This window comes from Oncorhynchus kisutch, linkage group LG8 (genome assembly GCF_002021735.2).
Source record: "Oncorhynchus kisutch isolate 150728-3 linkage group LG8, Okis_V2, whole genome shotgun sequence".
Taxonomy (NCBI): domain Eukaryota; kingdom Metazoa; phylum Chordata; class Actinopteri; order Salmoniformes; family Salmonidae; genus Oncorhynchus; species Oncorhynchus kisutch.
In genome coordinates, this window is record NC_034181.2 from 74,780,293 (window position 1) to 74,801,972 (window position 21,680).

The window sequence follows — 21,680 nt, forward strand, 5'->3', positions numbered from 1 at the left end:
CCATTATTGCTATTAGCAGGTAGCTTATTTAAACAGTCTCACTGTCTATGCTATGGGATAGAGAGTAATCACCGCAGCTCTTTACCCCATGTTAGTGGACTAATGGACATCATCAAATCAAAACCCTATCTTCATTTACCCATTGACGCACAGATGTTCCAAACTCTGTTGTAAACTGACTTTATGAGCAAAATTATCCTATTTACACTTTGTAGTCTGATATGATGCCACAGGCCATTTTTAAAAGGGATTCGTTGCTTTTTTTTAAAGCGGTTGCTCTTTAAGAATTTCCTGACTTTTGCTAGGGATTATTCAAGATTTTGTTAATGTTTGTTTATTTATCAAGGCCTGTGTATCAAAGGGTTTATTTTTTTGTGTTTCATATTTTGTTGTTTCAGCTATTGTGTGTTTGAGAATCAACTCAGGAAGATAAGTTCTGATGTACTAATGGGTATCTTTTGATTATGTTTGAATTGGCTCTTTATTCCCTATATAATGCACTACATCAGCCCAATGGGACCTGGTCAAAACCAGTGTGCTAAATAGGGAATAGGGTGCCATTTCTAACACAGCCTGAGTCCCTTAATAAGTCAACACAATTCTACTAAGGAGTGTACAGTGGAGAAGCCCCCCCAGAAGACCCTGAGGATCCCCCGGGGCAGCCTGGGACAGGCCTGCCAGGAGAGGAACAGCCTGGGGCGCACGCTGCCCCCCAGCAAGGGCAAGAGGAGCATACGCATCCTGGACCAGACCAACGTGGTGCTGAGCCTGGATGAGCGGTTGGTCTAATTAATGGATAGTGACACTATCATGCTATATTGCAAATTTTAAAAAGACAAGACAAAGTTCGAAAAACAACAATACTCACATTTGACATACAGTCGTGACCAAAAGTTTTGAGAGTGACACAAATATACATTTTTACAAAGCCTGCTGCCTCAGTTTGTATGATGGCAATTTGCATATACTCCAGAATGTTATGAAGAGTGATCAGATGAATTGCAATTAATTGCAAAGTCCCTCTTTACCATGCAAATGAACTCAATCCCCAAAAAACATTTCCACTGCATTTCAGCCCTGCCACAAAAGGACCAGCTGACATCATGTCAGTGATTCTCTCGTTAACACAGGTGTGAGTATTGACGAGGACAAGGCTGGAGATCACTCTGTCATGCTGAGTGAATTCGAATAACAGACTGGAAGCTTCAAAAGGAGGGTGGTGCTTAGAATCATTGTTCTTCCATGGTTACCTACAAGGAAACACATGCAGTCATCATTGCTTTGGACAAAAAGGGCTTCACAGACAAGGCTATTGCTGCCAGTAAGATTGCACCTAAATCAACCATTTATCGGATCATCAAGAACTTCAAGGAGAGCGCTTCAATTGTTGTGAAGAAGGCTTCAGGGCGCCCAAGAAAGTCCAGCAAGCGCCAGGACTGTCTCCTAAAGTTGATTCTGTTGCGGGATTGGGGCACCACCAGTACAGAGCTTGCTCAGGAATGGCAGCAGGCAGGTGTGAGTGCATCTGCATGCACAGTGAGGCGAAGACTTTTGGAGGATAGCCTGGAGTCAAGAAGGGCAGCAAAGAAGCTTCTTCTCTCCAGGAAAAACATATACAATTATATAAAATATTCTGCAAAAGGTACAGGATTTGGACTGCTGAGGACTGGGGTAAAGTCATTTTCTCTGATGAATCCCCTTTCCGATTGTTTAGGGCATCCTGAAAAAACTTGTCCGACGAAGACAAGATGAGTGCTACCATTAGTGTGTGGGGTTGCTTCTCAGCCAAGGGAGTGGGCTCACTCACAATTTTGCCTAAGAACACAGCCATGACTAAAGAATGGTGCCAACACATCCTCCAAGAGCAACTTCTCCCAACCATCCAGGAACAGTTTGGTGACGAACAATGCCTTTTCCAGCATGATGGAGCACCTTGCCATAAGGCAAAAGTGGTAACTAAGTGGCTCAGGGAACCAAACATCGATATTTTGGGTCCATGGCCAGGAAACTCCCCAGACCATAATCCCATTGAGAACTTGTGGTCAATCCTCAAGAGGTGGGTGGACAAACAAAACCCCACAAATTCTGACAAACTTGCATTGATTATGCAAGAATGGGCTGCCATCAGTTAGGATGTGGCCCAGAAGTTAATTTACAGCATGCCAGGGCGGATTGCAGAGGTCTTGAAAAAGAAGGGTCAAATGCACTGCAAATATTGACTCTTTGCATCAACTTCATGTAATTGTCAATAAAAGCCTTTGCCACTTATGAAATGCTTGTAATTATACTTCATTATTCCATAATAACATCTGACAAAAATATCTAAAGACACTGAAGAAGCAAAGTTTGTGGAAATTAATATTTGTGTCATTCTCAAAACTTTTGGCCATGACTGTACACTACATGACTAAAAGTATGTGGACACCTGCTCATCAAACATCTCCTCATTCTAAAATCATGGGCATTAATATGGAGTTGTACCCCCCCCCTTTTGCTTCTATAAAAGCCTCCACTCTTCTGGGAAGAATTTCCACTTGATGTTGGAACATTGCTGGGGGTACATGCTTCCATTCAGGCACAAAAGCATTAGTGAGGTCGGGCACTGATGTTGGCCAATTAGGCCTGGCTCGCAGACGGCGTTCCAAATCATCCCAAAGGTGTTTGATGGCGTTGAGGTCAGGACTCTGTACAGGCCAGTCAAGATCTTCCACTCAGACCTTGACAATCCATTTCTGTAAGGACCTCGCTTTGTGCACTGGGACATTGTCATGTTGAAACAGGAAAGGGCCATCCCCAAACTGTTGCCACAAAGTTGGAAGCACAGAATCATCAAAAATGTAATTGTATGCTGTCGCGTTAAGATTTCCCTTCACTGGGACAAAGAGGCCTAGCCCGAACCATGAAAAACAGCCCCAGACCATTATTCCTCCTCCACCAAACTTTACAGTTGGCACTATGCATTGGGGCAGGTAGCGTTCTCCTGGCATCTGCCAAACCCAGATTTGTCTGTCCGACTGCCAGATGGTGAAGCGTGATTCATCACTCCAGAGAACACGTTTCCACTGCTCCAGAATCCAATGGCAGTGAGCTTTACACCACTCAAGCCGACCCTTGGCATTACACATGGTAATCTTAGGCTTGTGTGCGGCTGCTCAGCCATGGAAACCAATGTAATGACACTCCCAACAAACAGTTCCTGTGCTGACGTTGCTTCCAGAGGCAGTTTGGAACTTGGTAGTGAGTGTTGCAACCGAGAACAGACTATTTTTACGCCCTTCAGTACTCGTGGTCCCATTCTGTGAACTTGTGGCCTAGCACTTCGCAGCTGAGCTGTTGTTGCTCCTAGACATTTCCACTTCACAATAACAGCACTTACAGTTGATTGGGGCAGGGCAGAAATTTGACTAATTGATATGTTGGAAAGGTGGCATCCTTTACATCGAAAGTCACTGAGCTCTTCAGTAAGGCCATTCTACTGCCAATGTTTGTCTATGAGAAGTATATGGCTCTGTGCTTGATTTTATACACCTGTCAGCAACCGGTTTAGCTGAAATTGCTGCATCCACTAATTTGAAGGGGTGTCCACATACTCTTGTACCTATAGTGTATGATATTGACATGTTTTTGAAACTTTCATATTTTCTGGTGTTTTCCTCTGGGATTCAAATATTTTTGTGTGTTTTGATTTGCAACCAAATCAGGGACGTCCTGGAGCTGGATGAGAAGCTAGCTGAGCTGCTGTTCCCCATCACCAACTGTGAGGAGCGCTATGCCCTGCTGTGCAACAAGCCCAGGCTGGAGCGGGCCAGAGACATTGACTGTGGCTCCAAGGTGCGCGTGCAGCTGCGTTCGGGTGATGAACCTTTGCCCGGGGTAGTCCGATTTAAAGGATCTCTCCTCCCAGACAGGGCTCTCTCCGGGGTCTGGTTTGGAGTGGAGCTGCTGGTGAGAAACCTCATCTTTACTGTTCTTTTAAAATGCGCTTTGTAAGCAATTGACCCTCTATATAGAATAACTTTATTTTTCCCAGAGGGAACTTCAGTTATGTGTGATATCGTCTGTAATTTGGTCTTTGTGAAATGTTCCCTGAGGATTTCATAACAGTTAAGCTAGTAAATGGACTCTCTCTCATGCCGTAGCCTACGTTCTGTAAAGATGCAGTAAAATAGCGGGCTACAAAGGCTTGTTTATTGGAGCACAATGTTGTGTGAGTGGGTGAAGGAGCCGGACGAGAGGCTGACCCTTGCTCACTATAAAGGGTTTAGCACATTATTGGGTTTCAGATCAGCGTCTTGATTGAATGCCAGACTTGTATCACGATTGAGAATACTTACCACACATTTACAGACAACAATGTTTACTTCTTATCTTAATCATACAAACATAAATTGAACGATGCCAATGCTGAAAAGCCCTACATGGCACTCAAGAAGAAGTGCAGTGTATAGGATCATGTAACTACACCCTCTAACTGTCCATTATCCCTGTGTAAGAGCAAAGATTATTCAGATCCGCGCCTGCCGGCTACTTTCTGCAATGAAACATTTTGAGTATGCTGTTATGCCCTCCGCACTATCGATCTGAAACCCTCATCATCCCAGATGTATGATGATCACTTCCCTGTTCCCTCCCCTGCTGAATAGGCAGGTTACTAGCTGAGCTCACCTCACTGTAATGACAGCTCATGACTCTTGTATCAGCTCAGCCCAGTGCTAGGCTTTTCCGGTGATGGTAAGGGTTAGGGAAGAGGTTATGGGTCAGGGAAATTATTTGGCATTACTGTGTGAAGGATTAGGGGAAGGGTTAGCGTGTCTGAGTAAGCCACATGCGACTGGCACTCACAGGTTATCCCACGTTTAACATACTGTATGTAACCTATGCCTCTACCTAGGAGGAGGGCAGAGGCCAGGGCTTCACAGAGGGCTCCTACCAGGGCCGACAGCTGTTCCGCTGTGAAGATGAGTGCGGGGTGTTCGTGGCCCTGGACAAGCTGGAGCTGTGGGATGACGAGGAAGAGGAGCTGGGAGAGCTAGAGGTGGATCACGTCACCCTGGTGGAGGAGGAGATGGATTTCCATCAGCTGGAGATCAACTCCAGGGTCCTGGTCCAGACCAGAGAGGGGCCGGAGAGAGGAACCATCATCTTCTGTGACCTTCTGCCTGGGAACGAGAGCCTGGGGTACTATGTGGGAGTAGACATGGTAAGGCTTGAGACGCTGGTCCCATACTGGGGCCTTACTCCTGTCAACCTTCTCCTGTCTGCTGTAGAATGTCAGACTGGCAATGTAAATACTGTCAGAGTGGAGGTTACCTTCTCCTCTGCTGTTAACACTAGGTAAAGGGAAAATGTCCTCCCTACATATATAATAATGCAGTATTTATAGAACATGGCTAACAATTTGTAAATGACATCTCAAGTTAGGTAAAAGGCTAGTTCAAGTAGCCCCTGTAATGTTTGTATGATTTGATTGTCTATCCAGAAAAGCAAAGATAATTCATAATGTTTATTTAGCCAACTGCTGGTGTCGATATTGCCAATGTAATCAGATGGCATAGCAGTTAAGGAAAGGGAACATGCATAATGACAGAGGCATTTGACTGCCGGTTGTTAGTAGTAGCAGCAGCAGTGAGCCCACTCAGTCTACTCTGGCCTGGGACACACACAAAGGGCAGTAGTCATGCGGGGAGCTGGGGAGTGAGGTAAAGTTGCAGCATGCATCCCCAATGGCACCCTATTCCCTATGTAGTGAACTACTTTTGACTAGAGCCCAATGGGCCCAAATGTAGTGCACTAAATAGGCAATAGGGTGCCATTGGGGACGCAGCTACAGCACTGGGCTGTATGACCAGTAGCATGGCACGTGGCCAGCGGGTTGGCTGGGCAGCCGAGGAAAGGAGAGGAGAGTCCACTGCTCCGTCCACTCTGCTCCAGCCTCGCCCAGCATACAGAGAACATCAACAACCCTCTGACACGCCATATACAAAACAGCTTAGTGTTAGGCTATATTTGTATAACGTTTTTGTTTATTTGGATAGATTTTTGCCAACAATGGGGCCTCCAACCTTCCAATAGTACATAGATTAGTGTGGTGGAGTGGAGCAACCAGTACTGGAGAACTTTGACCCTGCTTCCTGGGAATTGGAATAAGCACCGCTCTGTTTTGAGACGCGGGGAGGTACATTTGAGAAACGTAGAGAGGGAAGGTTAAGAGGGGAGTTCAAGTGCAGACAGAAGACCATTACTGGGTAGAGGAGGTAGTTGACTGGAGAGAGAAGAGCAGACAGAAGACTATTACTGGGTAGAGGAGGTAGTTGACTGGAGAGAGAAGAGCAGACAGAAGACCATTACTGGGTAGAGGAGGTAGTTGACTGGAGAGAGAAGAGCAGACAGAAGACCATTACTGGGTAGAGGAGGTAGTTGACTGGAGAGAGAAGAGCAGACAGAAGACCATTACTGGGTAGAGGAGGTAGTTGACTGGAGAGAGAAGAGCAGACAAGACCATTACTGGGTAGAGGAGGTAGTTGACTGGAGAGAGAAGAGTAGACAGAAGACCATTACTGGGTAGAGGAGGTAGTTGACTGGAGAGAGAAGAGCAGACAGAAGACCATTACTGGGTAGAGGAGGTAGTTGACTGGAGAGAGAAGAGCAGACAGAGGACCATTACTGGGTAGAGGGGGTAGTTGAATGGAGAGAGAAGCGCTGTCGTAGTGATGACAGGACTGCTGCTGAGACTGGGACTGTAAGTACAGGTTGTAGGAGATGAGGAACGCCCGCAGCAGTAATCGGTTGCTGTCTCCGGCTCTTCCAGGACAATCCTATTGGGGACTGGGATGGTGTTATCGATGGGAAGCTGCTGTGTAATTTCGCCAGTCTGGAACACACCCGTCTAGTCCCCATCTGTGACGTAATGCCAGGTGAGTCCAGTGGTCCGGTAGTCTATGCTCTCCTTTTTTCCCTCACATCAAATGTATATAGTTATTTCAATTTATTACAATTTCATCAAGTGCAAATCTATATATTTATTTATATTTATATATTTGGATCCTCTAAATGATAACTGAAGAAGCTTCAGGTATTGCCTATTAGCCATATAGTCAGTCAGGCAGTTATGAGTGTAGTATTTGTAGCGGGTGTGAGTGAACACTGGAGTGTTGTGTGTTAGTGTTTTACTGGCAGCAGTAACAGCAGCAGTAACAGAGGCTCTTTTGTTTGATGGTTCTGCTTGTTTTTGAAAGTCAAGTGAGATGCTGCTCCTCTCAGCCTCTTGTTCTAGCCATTGGTTTTATTGATTTGTTTGTATGTGTTGTCTGACTCTGAACCCCAACAATGTTTCAGATGCTTTGACGTTCTTGGTCTTCTTGGACATACTTGAAGCGTGTGTGTGTGTTGTGGGGGGAAGGGGGCGTATATTTCGTTAATGCATTTTCTCTTTTGAAAAGCTTTTTGCTCTCTGAAACCTAAGACTGATTATGTTCACTTGTACTTAAAGTCTATGGTATTGAGTGAAAGTATGCTTTTCACTTTGCATCAGTCTTTGTGATTAACTGAGTAAATATCGGTATTTTACACAATTATAAAGCCCTTCCCACTGCTTTACCAGGCTCCACAGCCACCAATCATTATTAGGCCTATACTTTGTAATGGTGTTATGATGGGGGATATATATATATACACACACACACACACACACACACACACACACACACACACACACACACACACACACACACACACACACACACAGTGGAGCAAAAAAGTATTTAGTCGGCCACCAATTGTGCAAGTTCTCCCACTTAAAAAGATGAGAGAGGCCTGTAATTTTCATCATGGATACACTTCAACTATGACAGACAAAATGAGAAAAAAAATTCCAGAAAATCACATTGTAGGATTTTTGATGAATTTATTTGCAAATTATGGTGGAAATAAGTATTTGGTCACCTACAAACAAGCAAGATTTCTGGCTCTCACAGACCTGTAACTTCTTCTTTAAGAAGCCCCTCTGTCCTCCACTCGTTACCTGTATTAATGGCACCTGTTTGAACTTGTTATCAGTATAAAAGACACCTGTCCACAACCTCAAACAGTCACACTCCAAACTCCACTATGGCCAAGACCAAAGAGCTGTCAAAGAACACCAGAAACAAAATTGTAGACCTGCACCAGGCTGGGAAGACTGAATATGCAATAGGTAAGCAGCTTGGTTTGAAGAAATCAACTGTGGGAGCAATTATTAGGAAATGGAAGACATACAAGACCACTGTTAACCTCCCTCGATCTGGGACTCCACGTAAGATCTCACCCCGTGGGGTCAAAATGATCACAAGAAAATCCCAGAACCACACAGGGGGACCTAGTGAATGATCTGCAGAGAGCTGGGACCAAAGTAACAAAGCCTACCACCAGTAACACACTACGCCGCCAGGGACTCAAATCCTGCAGTGCCAGACGTGTCCCCCTGCTTAAGCCAGTACATGTCCAGGCCCGTCTGAAGTTTGCTAGAGAGCATTTGGATGATCCAGAAGAAGATTGGGAGAATGAGAACTTTTTGGTAAAAAAAATAAATAAATGCCAACAAAGGGTATATAACAAAGTATTGAGAAACTTTTGTTATTGACCAAATACATATTTTCCACCATAATTTGCAAATAAATTCATTAAAAGTCCTACATGTGTGATTTTCTGGATTTTTTTTTTCTTCTCATTTTGTCTGTCATAGTTGAAGTGTACCTATGATGAAAATTACAGGCCTCTCTCATCTTTTTAAGTGAGAGAACTTGCACAATTGGTGGCTGACTAAATACTTTTTTGCCCCACTGTATGTGTGTGTATGTATATGTGTATATGTGTATATATATATATATATATATATATATATATATATATCTATCTATCTATCTATCTATATATATATTTGTACGTTTGCCCACTGACAAAGGTATGATCAATCTATAATTTTAATGGTAGGTTTATTTGAACAGTGAGAAACAGAATAGCAACAAAAACATCTAGAAAAACCCATGTCAAAAATGTTATAAATTGATTTGCATTTTAATGAGGGAAATAAGTATTTTTACCCCTCTGCAAAACATGACTTAGTACTTGGTGGCACAACCCTTATTGGCAATCACAGAGGTCAGACGTTTCTTGTAGTTGGCCATCAGGTTTGCACACATCTCAGGAGGGATTTTGTCCCACTCCTCTTTGCAGATCTTTTCTGCCATTCATGTTTCGAGGCTGACGTTTGGCAACTCGAACCTTCAGCTCCCTCCACAGATTTTCTATGGGATTAAGGTCTGGAGACTGGCTAGGCCACTCCAGGACCTTTAATGTGCTTCTTTTTGAGCCACTCCTTTGTTGCCTTGGCTGTGTGTTTTGGGTCATTGTCATGCTGGAATACCCATCCACGACCCATTTTCAATGCCCTGGCTGAGGGAAGTAGGTTCTCACCCAAGATTTGACGGTACATGGCCCCGTCCATCGTCCCTTTGAAGCGGTGAAATTGTCCTGTCCCCTTAGCAGAAAAACACCCCCAAAGCATAATGTTTCCACCTCCATATTTGACAGTGGGGACAGTGTTCTTGGGGTCATAGGCAGTATTCCTCCTCCTCCAAACATGGCGAGTTGAGTTGATGCCAAAGAGCTTCATTTTGGTCTCATCTGACCACAACACTTTCACCCAGTTGCCCTCTGAATCATTCAGATGTTCATTGGCAAACTTCAGACCGGCATGTATATGTGCTTTCTTGAGCAGGGGGAACTTGCATGCGCTGCAGGATTTCAGTCCTTCGCGGCGTAGTGTTACCAATTGTTTTCTAGGTGACTATGATCCCAGCTGCCTTGAGATCATTGACAAGATCCTCCCGTGTAGTTCTGGGCTGATTCCTCATGATCATTGCAACTCCACGAGGTGAGACCTTGCATGAAGCCCCAGGCCGAGGGAGATTGACAGTTATTTTGTGTTTCTTCCATTTGCGAATAATCGAACCAACTGTTGTCACCTTCTCACCAAGCTGCTTGGCGATGGTCTTGTAGCCCATTCCAGCCTTGTGTCGGTCTACAATCTTGTCCCTGACATCCTTGGAGAGCTATTTGGTCTTGGCCATAGTGTAGAGTTTGGAATCTGATTGATTGATTGCTTCTGTGGACAGGTGTCTTTTATACAGGTAACAAGCTGAGATTATGAGCACTCCCTTTAAGAGGGAGTGCTGTATAAAAGACACCTGGGAGCCAGAAATCTTTCTGATTGAGAGGGGGTCAAATACTTATTTCCCTTATTAAAATGCAAATCAATTTATAACATATATTTAATGTTTTTCTGGATTTTTGTTTGTTGTTATAGACTGATAATTTCTTTGTCAGTGGGCAAACGTACAAAATCAGCAGGGGATCAAATACTTTCCCCCCCTCACTGTGTGTGTGTGTGTGTGTATATATATATATATATATATATATATATATATATATATATATCTCTGCCAGCACCTGCAACAAGACACACAGCTGTGCACTGTAGAGTTTTAGCACGGGGGGATGCGTATATCAGTGTTGTTCCACACTGTTGTTATACTGAACTGTTTGTTTGCAGAGTACTCCATGCAGGACCAGAGGCTGCAGAAGCACAGTTTTACCCCCAGAGGCAGCAGCAGTGACAAGTCCTCCTCTGGCCAAAGCAAACCAAAGAGCAAAGGTACTGCTGCTGGCTTCAAGTGCATGTACTAGCTAACACTATAACACTTTAACATGGTGTTAGTGTGCTGATGTGATATTGGTTGAGGTTTCTGTCATTGGAATGTTGTGAGGGAAATCCTATCTGGAATTTTGTGAGGGAAATCATATCTGGAATTTTGTGAGGGAAATCATATCTGGAATGTTGTGAGGGAAATCATATCAATGAGGCATGATGACTCAATTTTGGAAAATTGAAGTTTTGCCAGATTCCATTTGCGTGAATGGTCCATTTGGATTCCAGAGCTGATGTTAATGGTTTGGAGTGGTGAGAGTTACTGAACCATTGTTCCTTGCATGGCTACTGACCTGCTCAGTGTGCTGACGATCTGCCTCCCGTTCCCTCTCTCTATCCCTTTCTCTCTCCCTCCTCTCCCCACCTATCCTGCTGTCATTAAAGAACGCCTCATAATAATGGCTGCATTGGAGCAAATGGAATGGTATTGAAAAACATGGTTTTCATGGGTTTGATACCATTCCATTTACTCCATTCCAGCCGTTATTATGAGCCGTTCTCCCCCCAGCAGCCTCCACTGCAGCAAACACATACCTGCTTTCTGTTTCTCTGTTGACTTGTGTTATCTCCAGGCTTAGGTCTTCAGTGTGGGAGTAGAAGCAAGTCAGAGTTGTATTATACTTTAAATGGCAGCTCTGTTGACCACCCAGTCCAGGCCAAATCCAAAAGCACATGGTACATTGATGAAGGTAAAGCCCCAGCAAGATACAGTAGTGAGACTCCCATCTGTCTTGATAGCAGGGTCCTGTTAATGCATGGTTGTTCTACATTATTCATTTACCAATCAGTGAACAAATAAAGAATGCGTTTGATCTTTAACTTGATTAAAAAAGCTTGCTATCAAGACTAGGGCTGTGACGATACCAGTATCTAGATATTTTTTCCATGGCAAAAATAAAAACAGGAAGCAGATCAAACTCTTTTGGTCCTTTTTAAAATACCTGCTGTATGTAAAATAGTGTGTTCTATAGCTTGGAAAATAAATGCATGTGACTGGATGACAACATAATGAGTATTGTTTTTCTACAGAAGTTAAATCTGCTTTGTGTTTGTGATACTGGTATTGTCCTGGCCCTGATCAACACCCTTCACTGAGAGTCCTCTATCTACTCATTCCCATTAACTGTGCGGTCCAACTGCATGGTGTAATTGTTGTGGCATGGTCTTTATCAAATCACAAAAAGGCTTTTAATAATGTCTTGCATTTTTTTCTCCCTCAGAATAATTAAATTAGGTAAAGTACTGTACTTTATTCTTGATAGTTTCTTGTAAGCCTTCAGTACTTGGTTTAAGTGAGGTCATGTGGATATGTTTCATGGGGGATAGTGTGGGTTAGTTTAGGTAGGTAGTTTACATGGGGTCAAAGATCATGTTCCTTACAGCGTGGTGGTGATGAATGGATAATTACACAAGTGAAACCAAGGGTATTGAAAATGATTGAGTCATGTAAAGCCTGTGTGTAAAGTTATGGAGCTATCAGTGGACTCTAGGGTGAGGAAGACCCAGTGGAGATGACTCCTCTATGTCGCAGGAATGAGAGAAGTCCTGTCACAGCTGTTTCATCACCTCTGTTTTGTTTTTCATCACTGCCTTCTTACCCATATGTTCAGGTCCATCATATTCATATTTGATGGTGTATTGTATTTTCCATTGGTGACGTGATGATCTTATGACTCACCCATCTCTTCTGGATTATTCTGTGGCTGTCCATGTGGAGGCATTTAGATTTTCTCGACACATTCTCACAGTGACACAAATATTTACATTTTTCAACTCCCATGGGAGGTAAATAAAGTCCTTGTCACACAAGGTACATTTTGTGGTTGTGTTTACAGTGAATGTAAAAATGTGTACCCACTTTATAGTGAAAGTGTTTATAAGCCAACGTTACATTTGGTTTGCTACTGCTGATATGAAGCTGTGACACCACCTGCACACTCCCTATTCACAATGTTGGCAAAAAAGTCAAATTAATATCTGATGAGTCCACAATGCTAGATGCTCTCTGTCAGTGTAATGTCTGCTGCAGTGAAAATTGATTGTTCTTTTCCTCTGCAGTCGGGGAGGACCCTGCCAAGTCCCTCACAGACACGCCCCCTGACTTCAATGAAGCCACACCTCCTACCAGGGCCCCGCCCTCTGCTTCCTTGTCCAATGACAACAAGTTCCATTCCCTGCCCTTCAGCCTGAGCCGTAAGACGGGGCCCAATGGCAGCATGAGCCATGGACCCCTCTCCCTCTCCGTGCAGTCAGTGATGGGAGAGCAGATGCAGATGCCAGAGCCCCCGTCCCCTACCCCTCCCTCTCCGCAGCCCTCCTCACCTCCCAGCTCTCGCGGGGGTGGGGGTGTGCCTGGTCTGGAGGTGGGGTCCCTGGTGGAGGTGAAGGAGAACCCGCCCCTGTGTGGGGTCATCCGCTGGGTGGGGCTGCCCCCGGGACTACCAGAGCCACTGGCTGGCCTGGAGCTGGTGAGAGATCATTACACTGACTGAAAGGATTGTCTCTTTGTCACCTCTGAGACCTGGCTGTTTTGTCTTGTGTTTTTCCCAATAACATTGTCACAACACGTGAACTAAGAATTTAAGGAAAACTTCAGAGAAACCAACATTTGATAAATTGAATGGTAGAATCATCCAAATCCAGGATCATTACTAGCTATATGTTTGGTGTAATAGCATACAGGTAACTGCACTCATAACATCACGATGGCCTTGTTTGGTTCTGCTCTCTCAGGAGGAAGAGTGTGTTGGCTGTACAGACGGCACCTTTCAAGGTACCCGCTACTTCAGCTGCGCGCCCAAGAAGGCCCTGTTTGTGAAGCTGAAATGCTGCCGGCCTGACTCCCGTTTCCCCTCCCTACACCACTCCTCCAACCCCATAGAGAGATGCAACTCTATCGGTGAGTCACTGGTGTCACCTGTCAGTCCTGCGCTGAATTACTAATTGACCCGTAGCCCCTATTCTAGGTACTCCCTAGGATTGGACGGGTAAAGGCTATACAGGGACATTTCCACCCAGCTAAGCAGTCCTGCCCAGGATTGTCAACTTAAACTTCTCTGTTTGTGTCTGTCCAGCTTTCGGGGGTTATCTGAGTGAGGTGGTGCATGAGAACACTCCTCCACGCACTGAGAATGACGGTCTAGACATCATGGTGGGCAAGAAGAAAGGTATCCAGGGACACTACAACTCCTGCTACCTGGACTCCACACTCTTCTGGTGAGGACATAGAAAATAGATCTGAGTTTTCACTTCTTCCTTGCGTGTATTATTATAGAGTTCTTAACCTCCTCTTTCCTATGTCACTGTAGTTAAAGGCCCAGTGTAGACAAAAATGGGAAACATGAGAGCTTTTTAGTCTCTCAACAGGGAAAATAAATGTATATTTTTGCATCATGTTTTTTTTCCTCTTTCCCTCTCCCCTCTTTAGCCTGTTTTCCTTCAGCTCAGTCCTGGACACAGTTCTGCTGAGGCCGAGGTCCAAGACTGACGTAGAGTATTACCGAGAGACACAGGAGCTGCTACGCACAGAGATAGTCAACCCCCTGCGCATGTAAGTAGGAAACTGCTCTTCGTGTGTTGTTCAGACACATTCATTCAGTGTAATGTCATGTGGCAAACCAATGCTTAACATGTCATTTATAAGCACTTTAATTTTTTTTCTAGACCCAGCCAATTATCATAACTGAGATTTGTCTTGTCTATTTTATTTGTCTTGTAGACATGGCTATGTGTGTGCCACTAAAGTGATGAAGCTCAGAAGGATACTGGAGAAGGTAGAAGCTGCCTCAGGGTTCACGTCTGAAGAAAAAGGTGTCTAATGCCTTTAGCAAAATATTAAAGTGTTGTGGTTTTGTTATACATATCATGAACTTGTTCGAAGTGTTATAAACTCAATGTTCACCTAACAGATCCTGAGGAGTTCCTCAATATTCTGTTCCATCACATATTGAGGGTGGACCCCTTACTCAAGCTGAGGTCAGTCTACATTAAACATACTCCTCAACATATCCTCTTGATATTGCTTTTCTAAACTCTTTCTGCTAATAGTATATACATTTAAGAATATTTAGACATACATCTAATCTGAGCTCAAATGAGTATGATTTCTAATGTATTACACATGATATCCTGTTTGTGTCTGTCGTGTCTAGGTCGGCAGGTCAGAAGGTTCAGGACTGCTACTTCTACCAGATCTTCATGGATAAGAAGGACAAAGTGGGCGTGCCAACCAGCCAGCAGCTCCTAGAGTGGTCCTTCATCAACAGTGACCTCAAGTTTGCTGAGGTGACCTGTCTGTCTGTATGTCTTTCTGGCCGGCTGACTGTCTGTCAGTGGTTGTGTTGCTCAGGGGTGAATCATTTGCTGATTGCAATCAAGAAGCAATTCATTCTAGGAGCATGAATGGAGAGTCAACTTGACTATCAATTCTAATGATTAGCTGAGTTAATCAATGAAAGGCTGAGCTACTATGGGAAATTGGCAGGATCAGTAGCTTGTAGAAAACACACAGTTCTCTTTTGTGGAATTTAAGTTGGATGTTGTTTGCTCTGCTGTCACCAATCAAGTACTTTATATTCAGGATTTGTTTATGTAATGGCTGTTCCTCAGTAAGGTAAGATGGTGCTGACATATATGGCCGCTCTGCTCCTAGCTCTAATGCAACTTTGCAGTATTTTGGTTTTTTTGTCTGTTATTTATTACGTTATTAGCCCAGAATTTTTTGGGGTGTTATTACATACAGCCATAATAACTTTTGGATATCGGAACGGTGGTAACTCGCCAGCATTATGGCCAGGAATACGACTTTCCCGAATTGGAACTTTTGTTCGTACCCCCCAGGGCAATTGAACTTATTCCAGAGCCTGTTCCAAATCACCGCCGGTGGAGAAGAGGTATTTAGAGTGGAATTCTAGTCCGACTCAGGAGGCGTGCACACCATCCACTGCTTATATTACTCACTAATGTTCAGTCTCTGGATAATAAAGTAGATGAGCTCAGGGCAAAAATGAAAGCGCGAACTACCGCATTTAACCAGGGTAAAGTGACTTGGAATATGGCTGAATACATACAGTGTAGTTATTCCCTCCATTAGGCAATCAAACAAGCAAAATGTCAGTACAGAGACAGTGGAGTCGCAATTCAACGGCTCAGACACGAGATGTATGTGGCCCCCTTACTCCTGTGTCTCTACAGACAATAACAGACTACACTGTCTTGCTTCCGGACAAGCTAAACACCTTCTTCACCTGCTTTGAGGATAACACAGTGCCACCGACGTGGCCCGCTACCAAGGACTGTGGGCTCTCGTTCTTCGTGGCCGACATGAATAAGACATTTAAGCGTGTTAACCCTCGCAAGGCTGCCCAGACGGCATCCCAAGCCGCGTCCTCAGAGCATGCGCAGAGTGTTTACGGACATTCAATCTCTACCTATCCCAGTCTGCTGTCCCCACATGCTTGAAGATGTCCACCATTGTTCCTGTACCCAAGAAAGCAAAGGTAACTGAACTAAATGCCTGTCATCATGAAGTGCTTCGAGAGGCTAGTTAAGGATCATATCACCTCTACCCTACCTGTCACCCTGGACCCACTTCAATTTGCTTACCACCCCAATAGATTCAAAGAAAATGCAATCACCATCACACTGCCCTATCCCATCGAGACAAGCGGAATACCTACGTAAGAATGCTGTTCATTGACTATAGCTCAGCATTCAAAACCATAGTACCATCCAAGCTCATCATTTCGCTCGGGGCCCTGGGTCTGAACCCCACCCTGTGCAAATGGGTCCTGGACTTCCTGACGCACTGCCCCAGGTGGTGAAGGTAGGAAACAACACCTTCACTTGGCTGATCCTCAACACAGAGGCCCCAAAGAGTGCATGCTAAGCCCCTTCCTTTACTCCCTGTTCACCCACTCTTCCAACTCCATCATCAAGTTTTCAGACAACACAATAGTAGGCCTGATTACCAACAATGACAAGACAGCTTACAGGGAGGAGGTGAGGGCCCTGAGAGAGTGGTGCCAGGAAAATAGCCTCACCTCAAAAAAAAGAGCTGATCGTGGACTTCAGGAAACAGCAGAGGGCGCACGCTCCTATCCACATCGTCGGGACCGCAGTGGAGAAGGTGGAAAGCTTCAAGTTCCTCGGCGTACACATCACCGACGATCTGAAATGGTCCTCCCACAGACAGTGTTAAGAAGGCGCAACAGCTCCTCTTCAACCTCAGGAGGCTGAAGAAATTTGGTTTGGCCCCTAAGACCCTCCCAAAATCATCGCCTGGTACTGCAGCTGCACCGCCCTCAACCGCAAGGCTCTCCAAAGGGTGGTGCGGTCTGCCCAACTCCTCACCGGGGGCAAACTACCTGCCCTCCAGGACACCTACAGCACCCGATATCACAGGAAGACCAAAAATATCATCAAGGACATCAACCACCTGTTCACACGGCTATCATCCGGAAGGCGAGGTCAGTACAAGTGCATCAATGCTGGGACCGAGAGACTGAAAAACAACTTCTATCTCAAGGCCATCAGTCCTACACCTGGTTACTCAACCCTGCACCTTAGAGGCTCCTAAGTGGCACAGCAGTCTAAGGCATCTCAGTGCTAGAAGTTTCCCTTTGATCCTGGTTCGATTCCAGGCTGTATCACAACCGGCCGTGATTGGGAGTCCCATAGGGCAGCGCACAATTGGCCCAGCGCCGTTAGGGTTTGACCGGGGTAGGCCGTCATTGTAAATAAGAATTTCTTCTTAACTGACTTGCCTAGTTAAATAAATACATATAAAAGAGGCTGCTGCCCTATATACTGTACATAGACTTTGAATCACTGGCCACTTCAATAATGGAACACTAGTCAATTTAATAATGTTTACATACTACTTTACTCATCTCATATGTATATACTGTATTCTATTCTACTGTATTTTAGTCAATGCCACTCTGACATTGCTCAATCTGATATTTCTTAATTCCATTCTTTTACTTTTAGATTGTTGTGAATTGTTAGATACTACCGCACTGTTGGAGCGCACAAGCATTTTGCTACACCCGCAATAACATCTGCTAAATATATGTGACCAATAACATTTGATTTGCTGACTTCATGCGTCTTATCTCTGGTCAGGCTCCTTCCTGCCTTATCATCCAGATGCCTCGCTTTGGGAAGGACTTCAAGATGTTCAACAAGATCTTCCCCTCACTGGAGTTAGACATCACAGACTTACTTGAAGACAGTGCGTAAAACGTTATTTTATTTGAATATGGATGTAGTTGGATTATCATTATTGAATGTGATAACTGTTTTCCTTATCTGAAATCTACTGTTCTCCATCGACATATGTTTGTGTGTGGGTGTGTATAGTCAACCCTCAACCCTGCGCTTCTCTCTCAGCTCCCAGGGAGTGTCGAATCTGCGGGGGTCTGGCTCTGTATGAATGCAGGGAGTGCTACGAGGACGGTGACATCACTGCTGGGAAGATAAAACAGTTCTGTGAAAAGTGCAATACACAGGTAACCGACAGAGGGTGCCATTTCACCAACATAGAAACTAAGGGGATCTCATCAGGGACTTGCAGTAGTTGTAAAGCAGTGTAGTTCCAGTAGAATCCACTTGGGGGAGACAAGTCCTAAGGAATGACTGAGTTTCATGTAAGGAATGACTGAGTTAATAAGTTGTATTATATACTGGGTGGTTTGAGCCCTGAATGCTGATTGGCTGACAGCCGTGGTATATCAGACCGTATACCACGAGTATGACAAAACATTTATTTTTGATGCTCTAATTACGTTGGTAATCAGTTTATAATAGCAATAAGGCGCCTCGTGGTTTGTGATATATGACCAAAATACCATGGGCTGTATCTAGCCACTCCGCGTTGCGTCGTGCATGAGAACAGCCATTAGCCGTGGTATATAGGCCATATACAACACCCTCTCGTGCCTTATTGCTTAAATAACTTATAGATGAAGACAAAATATAACTCTCAGTGAATATGTGTAATAGATTTTTTTAAACGAATGAATTGTGAAACTTGTCATTCTCCAGTTTATTCTTTACTCTGTAGTTGCCATCGATCTGTGAGAACTGTTATTAACCGATTTTTATAACTAGTGATTTAGAAATACTGAAAAAATCCCCAAGAAATAGGTAAATACTTATTTCCAACCATTATGTGTCATACGTGTATGTGTTCCCTCAGGTTCACCTCCACCCGAGGAGGAAGGCCCATCGCCACGGCAAGTTGTCCATCCCCAAGGAACTGCAGGAGGGTGTGTGGCGGCAGGGTAGCTACCCTCGTCAGCGGATGGAGCTGTTCGCCGTGCTCTGCATAGAGACCAGTCACTACGTGGCCTTCGTCAAGTACGGCCACCAAGACTCTGCATGGCTCTTCTTCGACAGTATGGCCGACCGCGACGGTATGGAGAGAAAAAGTTATTGGATCATTTTTTGTTGTTGTGGGGAAATATTTAGAATAATTTACAAAGTTATTATGAACTGTCAAAGCAACTCTTTTTCTGAAATTGGCCGTTTGTCTCATTGTTCATAATTATGAATAGATATTCAGCTCCATAGTAAATATTTTGGATTAATTCACACACAGAAATTATATTACATAGAAATATAACTAGAACACTTGCCATTGCTTTAATACCACAGATCTGAGTGCTCTGTCTGTGTTTGTTGTTCCACAGGAGGGCAGAATGGCTTCAACATCCCCCAGGTGTCTCCATGTCCGGAGGTGGGGGCCTATCTGAAGATGACCCCTGAGGAGCTGCACGCCCTGGACCCCAAGAGCATCCAGGGCCAGGCCCGCCGTCTGCTGTGTGACGCCTACATGTGCATGTACCAGAGCCCCACCATGAGCCTGTACAAGTAGAGCCCCTGGGGCAGGAGACTCCCAGACAGACAGATAGACAGACGGCAGAGCTGCAGTCCAGAGCTCTCTCCCTCTGTCCCCACCACCTCCTCAATGCCTGCCCCTGTCTCCTCAGTCTACTCTGCCCAAAGTGAAGAGAATATAAAAGTGAAAAGAAAAAAGCTTATTTGCACTGTGCATTTGTTGAAGTGTTGTTCTTCTTGTTTTCCCTCTGTGGTGAACAACAAAACAAGCTGATCTTGACGTCAGTAGCTTCCCTGTGCCTCGTAGCTGAGTGGTGGGGAACGGCGGTCGATGGAGACACGAGAAGTCCGCTGAATATTATTCTCTTCCTGTGGAGAGGAAGAGGAGAGGGGGACGGCATGCTCGCCTCGGCTGACCAAACATGCGAAACAAAAACAAGCCATGTTAATGGAAGGACAGAGGCCACCTCATTTACCTAAAGCAGGGGGAGTTCTGCTTTTCTTAATCAGTGTAAGAGATGGGAGCGCTCCATAATTCAACTCATAGTGGAAATAATGTTCAAAACCCTCAACCAACTATGTATACGGTTTAAACAGTTTGTCTTAAGACCTCCTTAGTACCATGATTCATTATGTCAGATGTGTACCACCACCAAGAGTATATTTGTGTCAACCGAATATAGCATTAGGCTCAACCAGAATACTTGGCATATTTCCCTATTATACCTTGTAGATTTCATGAAAGTGTGTGTGTTCCAAATGGATATATGGTAAGAGGCGGCTGTATGACAGGTCTCCATGCAGTCAGAGGACAGGTCAGGTACTCTAAAGCCTGGCAGGTGTTTTTGAATTAACAGTTTGTGGAAACATTCAACTGAAATTTTAAATTTAGATTTTTCTGTTTTGTAAGTCTCAAGGAGTTGTGTGTCAGAAAACAAAATTATTTCATGTCTAAACTTTTAACTGCACTCAAGACATAGCAAACCCCTGCTTGGCATTTGTCATTCTCAATACTTATCTATCTGATGAGACAAACAGTATATGCCTTTTGTGTCTTTTTCATACATTTGTGACAGTCAACTCCCCAACCGTGGCTCAAAATCAAGTAACTTTAAAATACAGTATATTCCTAATTATATTTTAATCTGAATATATTTACATTCTCGTATTTAAATTTTTTGAAGAAAATTAAAAAATATATATTAAATATAAGCTATCTGGAACTCCTCCTCCCATCTCTCACCAGATATTGAAGTGAGTTCTTGTGATTCATGCCGTCCCATTAATACTACTGAATGTTATCACCAGTGGCATGCTGGGTAGTGTAGTTTGTCATGATGTAGGCCTGATTGAGAGGTTCAATGCTGGTTTCCAGATGACTACAACCTCCACAAAGCCCCATTGTGATTGTTTTCCCAGGGACCCTCAAAGGGGACATTATTACTGTGTGTGCTTGTTTCTGCACTGCTGAAGTTTAATGCTCGTCACAGACAGACAGGAGGACTTTCTTTACTCCACGGGAGCATGTGAGTCTCTGATATGGATATCTATGAACATTGACTTGGGCATCTATCTGTAAAGTATATAACGGATGCAAATGAATGTCAGTGCTGTTCTCGTAAATGTTAACTAAATTAAAACCCCTGTTTTGAAAAGTATGAAAAGTGTTTATTTGTGTGTTGGAGATGTTTGCCATGTGCCTGGCAGTTAGCTTTGTTTTGTGCATCTTAGTGTGAGTGCATTGGGGTACGCTTGTCGTGTAGCTTAATGACGACTCAGGTGTGTGTCCGTGTCCTCACCTGTCACAGAGGTGCAGGTCTCATTAGCATGGTGTCTCTCTGCAGGGGCTCAGCACAGCGGGGATTCTGCTCTGGTCGATGCGTTTGTCAGAGAGAAGGGATGCAGATGGGACTAAACTCCCCGTGGGCAGAGACACAGCAGCTGGACCCTGGTCCGACAGGGAGCTCGAGGCCCAGACAGCACATTAACACAAGGTTCTATTTTCTTCTCTTTATCACCTCAAACTACAGTCTACTGGAAAAGGCAGAAATACTTTACGTGTTTTAAACATATCTCTGATCAATCATTGTTAAAA

At 44.3% G+C, this 21,680-nt stretch overlaps 1 protein-coding gene across 3 annotated transcripts in view; it reads left to right on the forward strand.

Moving 5' to 3' along the window:
* LOC109879127 (ubiquitin carboxyl-terminal hydrolase CYLD) overlaps nt 1-21,243 on the forward strand; it is a 28,620-nt gene extending 7,377 nt beyond the window's left edge. The window contains exons 3-19 of one of the 3 annotated variants that reach the window (XM_031831219.1): nt 610-779; nt 3,702-3,945; nt 4,892-5,200; nt 6,809-6,914; nt 10,589-10,690; nt 11,317-11,433; nt 12,803-13,212; nt 13,478-13,643; nt 13,819-13,960; nt 14,172-14,294; nt 14,463-14,554; nt 14,653-14,719; nt 14,896-15,028; nt 17,870-17,978; nt 18,137-18,255; nt 18,945-19,161; nt 19,438-21,243. In XM_031831219.1, the coding sequence (XP_031687079.1) occupies nt 610-779; nt 3,702-3,945; nt 4,892-5,200; nt 6,809-6,914; nt 10,589-10,690; nt 11,317-11,433; nt 12,803-13,212; nt 13,478-13,643; nt 13,819-13,960; nt 14,172-14,294; nt 14,463-14,554; nt 14,653-14,719; nt 14,896-15,028; nt 17,870-17,978; nt 18,137-18,255; nt 18,945-19,161; nt 19,438-19,622 (2,811 nt within the window). In that variant the 3' untranslated portion in view covers nt 19,623-21,243. The remainder of the gene's footprint in view (nt 1-609; nt 780-3,701; nt 3,946-4,891; nt 5,201-6,808; nt 6,915-10,588; nt 10,691-11,316; nt 11,434-12,802; nt 13,213-13,477; nt 13,644-13,818; nt 13,961-14,171; nt 14,295-14,462; nt 14,555-14,652; nt 14,720-14,895; nt 15,029-17,869; nt 17,979-18,136; nt 18,256-18,944; nt 19,162-19,437) is intronic. The other 2 variants (XM_031831220.1, XM_031831221.1) reach the window with 2 other exon arrangements.
* Nucleotides 21,244-21,680: the final 437 nt, after the last annotated feature.